We start from the raw sequence: 5,920 nt of genomic DNA on the forward strand, positions 1-5,920 counted from the left end.
GTGTTATTTTACATTTGATTACTTTAATTTCTGTAGTATTTCTTACCTGAATAAAAACTTAACCTGAAAAACTTAGTTTCATAGCTCTCTTTATTCTATTGCATTTATTTGTGCTGTTGTTTGCAATTTTTTTATTTGTTCTTATTTTATTACTGACTTTTTACTTGTTTTTTTTAATGAAAATAAAACTTCGCATTGAAGAAAAGTAGATTTTTGTTTGTATATGCTGTCAATTATAGTTCTTAGAAAGAAAATCGGAATCGGCAAAAATCGGTATCGGCAGATCACACTAACAAACAATCAGAAATCGGAATCGGCCAAGAAACCTGCAATCGGTGCATCTCTAATATGCATGCATGTGTTTGTATTTATATATACATCATAAATATACACAGTACACACTCATATATTATGTAAACAAAAACTTTTATTTTGGATGCGATTAATCATTTGACAGCACTAAATATATGTATATATACTATTTTAGTTTTTGTAAATATTTTTAGTTAGAGTTTAGTTATGTTGTAATTTTGGTTTTGCCTTTTTAAAAATATATCTGCAGTTTTTATTCATTAGTTTTAGTTTATTTAAACCAAATGAAAATGAGAAATGAAATAATTGCTGAAATAATTTTAATATTTAGTTTAATAAATCATTTTTAATTTTATTTCAGTTAACATTTATTTCCAGTAACAGATTTGTTTTTATACATTTTTGTTATTTTACATTAAATCGCCTACCCCATACAAACAGTGACACATATGTGGATATATGGACAAAATGTATAAAATATGGTTTTCATTGATGGTAATCAATACTAAATTCAGAATTAATAACTTACTTTTTCAGGTGATAAGTGGCGATAAATCACTTCTTGGCTTGTTTTGAGTCCCTCTAAACAGATCCTTGAATCGATGAGCTGTTGACTTGAGAATCACCGCAATCGCATCAGTCTGAAGCCCGAATGAATCATTTAGTGCGAGTTGTGAACCGATTCACTGAAAAGAATCAGCTCATTCATGAATTGGATGTTGCTCTTGTGTCTCAAAGCGGGTGGTGTTTTAAAACAATTTTTTATCGAAACAAGAGTGAGTGTTTCAGCATGAAATGTTTAAGTTTTGAGCATTTATGTGTGTGTGTGTGTGTGTGTGTGTGTGTGTGTGTGTACTGGTGAGATATAGATATAACAGAGAATCACCGCAATCGCATCAGTCTGAAGCCCGAATGAATCATTTAGTGCGAGTTGTGAACCGATTCACTGAAAAGAATCAGCTCATTCATGAATTGGATGTTGCTCTTGTGTCTCAAAGCGGGTGGTGTTTTAAAACAATTTTTTATCGAAACAAGAGTGAGTGTTTCAGCATGAAATGTTTAAGTTTTGAGCATTTATGTGTGTGTGTGTGTGTGTGTGTGTGTGTGTGTGTGTACTGGTGTGATATAGACATAACACAGCATCTTATGTAGACACGAATTGTTGAATTCTGTGTGTGTGTGTCAGAAGTGGCGTTTGTGTTTCCTGTGGAGTTCCTGTGGAGTCTCTGCTTATCAGCTCCAAACACACACACACACACACTGTATATTTTGTGCTGAAACTGCAGCGTATCTCTCCATCCATTCGCTTTCCATTATCCTATAGCTCACACACACACTTTATTTTTCCTTGTCTCCGTCTGCTGCTGTTTTCCTCTGATCAGTTGTGACCAATGTGACATATGTTGTTCTGTGTGTGAGATTATCAGCAAATGACACATGAAATCCATCGAGAGAGACACACACACACGCACACACACACACGTGCAGACACACACACACGCACACACACACACGCGCAGACACACACACGCGCAGACACACACACACGCAGACACACACACACACGCAGACACACACACACGCACACACACACACACACACACACACACACGCAGACACACACACACGCAGACACACACACACGCAGACACACACACACGCAGACACACACACACGCAGACACACACACACGCAGACACACACACACGCAGACACACACACACGCAGACACACGCACACAGACACACACACACACAGAGACAGACAGTAGTGTTCATCTGAACTGATGGCAGCAGTAAAGTGTGCTGTCTGTAACTGTCTGTCTGTCTCTTCTCCTTTCCTGTTTTTTTTTTATGTTCTGAAATGATAAAACACAAGCACACCCTCAGATTTAATTAGAAATGGTATCTGAATCATAAGGAATTGCATTTCTTTATGTAGGACAATATAGGAATATAGGTTTTATATCTATTTTGTTTTAAACTTGTGCTTTCAATTTAGTTGCATTTTCTTTAGTTTTTATTGTGTGAATTTAGATTTTTTTTCCCCTCCAGTGTTTACTATGTTCAGTGTAGGTTTTTGTTAATAATGTTTTTATTAATTAAAGGGTTCAGACTGCCAAGGTTGATGATATAATAAGTATATATAACTGATATAATTTAAATGTTTAACATGATTACATTTTAAACATTTAAATAATTTTTTATTACAATATTTTTAATTATTACTTCATGCTAACTAATTCTTGTTAAATGTTACTGAAATATGAATTTTTAAAACTAGACATTATTATTTTTAATAAGTATTATTACTCATTTTAATAATTATTTTGATTTATATTTTTTTATTCATATTATATTTTATTTATTTGTGGTAGCAATCATTTATTCCACAAAATAATGTTGAATTAAATTTCCCATGTTAATCTTTTTTTTCTTACAGTGGCTGATGTACATATGTTTGAAAAGTATTATATTTTAATTTATTTATAGTTATTTTATAGATTTTTTGTTTATTGACTTTTAATTTTATAATATTTAATAAATTGAGTTTAAATGCATATTTTGTATAATATAAATTAATTCTATAAAAATTAAATGTATAAAATATAATTTTTAATATAATGTTTATATCAATTTTATATTTAATTACCAACAAAATTCTGATCATATGAAAACAAAGATGCACACTCAGATTAGTCCTTAATTTACATATATAAGATGAAATGATATAAGATATGATGCAAGTCTCTGAAATGTCTTTAAAAGATTTAAAACGTAGATTAGTGAGTTCTGATCTCAGAGCAGCGCCTCATAAGAGTTGTTTGTTGTCATGTGACTCCAGCGAGAACAATGCAATATAAAGAGTCTGAGCTCAGTTGATTGTGTTTTTATTATTTTGTGCTGGTCACATGACTCATAACTCATGTAAAGCATAATTTCATGTGCTGTAGATTCAGTAGCGGTGCAGGAACGTTGGATGTCAAAAAGAAAATGTTGAATTTGTTGAATAATATCTGCTTAACTTCATAACATATTAACACCATTAACCGAAGACTCACAAACTTAATCAAATTTCAACCTGAACCAATCTAGTGTTAATAATCGGAGTGAAGCCTCATGGGATGTCTGAGGCATTCTGGGAGTTGTAGTTGCTTATACAGACCTGACATCAGCATGAGTGATTGACAGCTGTCACAGAGCTGTCATTGTGCTGCTGTCCTGTAGAATAACAGACTGTTACCTACGGCAACATCTGCTAAATGTGATTGGTTGTGCTGTCAGTGCTGACTAATGTGAGACAGACACACACACACACGCACACTGATATACGAGCTTCAGTACAAAACATACGACACATTCAGAGGTCAAGGACGGATATCGATTGGTAAGCAAATCAATGAAGACAAATCGATGATAAATCTGTTTTATTTTCTGCCCTGGTCAAACAAACAAACAAACAGCACTGCAGCAAATCCAGAAACACTGACTTTATTGGTTATTTTGATAAGGAATAAATATTGTAACAAACTCTTACAGTCATTCTTATGGAATGTTCCGGGTTTAATTCTATAAACAGCATATGCTGCCTAATATCCATTAACACAGAATATCATTTCGACTTGCTCTTCAGTTTTTTAGAACGACAGTGCAGTTCAGATACTTTGAAAACATTGTGTATTTTAATGTTTGCTGCTACTTTTATGTTTACTATATAACATTATTTTTTTTATTGCTGCTGATAAAACTTGCATTGAACCCAGAGCCTTACTTTTAAGTTTCATTGTGTTTAGCAAGGTTATTTTTTATTTCATGATCACTTATTTTATTTCTGTAATTTTTCTCTATATTTTATTTATTAATTTTATTTAGTTCTATTTTTCTTAATGAACATGTTTAGTTGTTATAGTTAGAGAAAAATTAACTGAATTTATTTTAGTTATCAAGAACAAATTTTGCGTTTAGTAAAGTTTAGTTGTTAAAGAAATTAATTTGCTTTTTTATATTTATTTTTTTACATTTAGTTATAAAGAACAAAATTTGCTGAATTAATTTTTTTACATTTAGTTGTTATAAAGAACAAAATTGAGTTTGATTTTTACATTTAGTTGTTAAAGAACCAACTTTGTGCTGAATTTATTTGATTAAGTTTAATTGTTAAAACAAAATTTGCTGAATTAGATTAAGTTTATAGTTAACAAAATTTATTTTAATTTCTAAGTTGAGTTTTTAACATTTACTGAATTTTTTTACATTTAGTTGTTATAGTTAAAGAACAAAATTAGCTGAATTTATTAGATTTTTTAAATTGTTATTAAAGAGCAAAATTAGCTGAACTTCAATTTAGTTTTAAGTTTAGATAAAATTAGCTGAATTTGATTTTTACATTTAGCTGTTAAAGAACAAATTTTTTTTTTTACATTTAAAGAACATAAGTTTAAGTTTATGTAAAAAACAAACAAACAAAAAATCAGGTGAAATTTATTTGACTCTTACGTTTAGTTATAGTTAAGAGCAAAATTTATTGAATTTCTCTCTTAATATTCCATATATATATGTGTTGTCAGGTGCTGAAGTTTTCTCCAGGTCCGAATTTCTACAAGAAGAAAACACGTGCTCACTGGGCTCTGGAGGAGATTTACCTGCAGCATCATGAGAGATGTGACTGTGTGTGTCAGTCCAGACCACCGCGATGAACACACACACTCGCACTCGCACTGTACTCCATTCAGACATACATCTTCAGGTCATACTTCCACATAAACAAAAACCATATTAACAACACAAGACACACACACTCGTCTTCAGTTTTCTGTCCAGCGTTGGGAGACTCTCTGACATGTAGCTTCTCTGTTTCTGTTTTATTTTTATGGTTTAGATGTTATTGTGTCCAGTAAAGTCACATGGAACTCACCAATGGAATGTAAATTAATATTAATGAGGCTTTTGCTCTCTGAGACCAATTAGAAGTCAGAGCTCCCTGAGGGGGCGGATCCTCCACCAATCTGATCCAATCCAGTGTTATTTATTAAAAGAACTGTCTTTGTCTTTTTATATCTGTGATCATGCTGTTGTATGTGGCTTTTGTTTTCATATTCTCTTTCTTGTCTGAGCATATTGGAATGAATCTCATAAAAACTCATTTAAAAATTAATTTCACCCCAAAATTAAAAGAAAGAAACATTGTTTAAATAAGATTTAAAAAAGCCTACTTTTAGGTCTGATATTTTTTGTTTGCATTAATTTATGACAAATAAACTCATTTAACCACTATGGAAGCCTGTTTCCACCTTAAAGATATGATTCTGTTCGTTTTGACGAAAATTTCTCAATGGATTAGCATGTCATATTAATGTGAAATTTTCTCATGATTTAGTTACTGTTGTAAACATGAAATTTCTCAAGTCATTATTATAAGAGAAAGTTTAGAATTTTTATGAGAAACTAAATCATTATTACATACATTTTTCTCAAGTCGTTATTATGAGAAAGGTTTTAATTTTTAGGGAAAACCAAGTCATTATATGAAATTTCTCAAGTAGTTATTATGAGAAAGTTTTGAATTTTTAGGGAAAACTAAGTCATTATTACATGAAATTTCTCAAGTC

The 5,920-nt window shown here is 31.3% G+C and overlaps 1 protein-coding gene across 6 annotated transcripts in view; it reads left to right on the plus strand.

Moving 5' to 3' along the window:
* Positions 1-5,920, plus strand: part of LOC107689581 (platelet-derived growth factor D-like) — a 42,738-nt gene that overhangs the window by 27,840 nt on the left and 8,978 nt on the right. For 5 of the 6 annotated variants that reach the window (XM_016487606.1, XM_016487610.1, XM_016487611.1 and 2 more), the window contains one exon: positions 4,880-5,496. In XM_016487606.1, the coding sequence (XP_016343092.1) occupies positions 4,880-5,008 (129 nt within the window). In that variant the 3' untranslated portion in view covers positions 5,009-5,496. Of the gene's footprint in view, positions 1-4,879; positions 5,497-5,920 lie in introns of those variants that run through there. The other variant, XM_016487608.1, reaches the window with a different exon arrangement.

Source organism: Sinocyclocheilus anshuiensis, unplaced genomic scaffold (assembly GCF_001515605.1).
Source record: "Sinocyclocheilus anshuiensis isolate Anshui unplaced genomic scaffold, SAMN03320099.WGS_v1.1 scaffold906, whole genome shotgun sequence".
NCBI lineage: Eukaryota > Metazoa > Chordata > Actinopteri > Cypriniformes > Cyprinidae > Sinocyclocheilus > Sinocyclocheilus anshuiensis.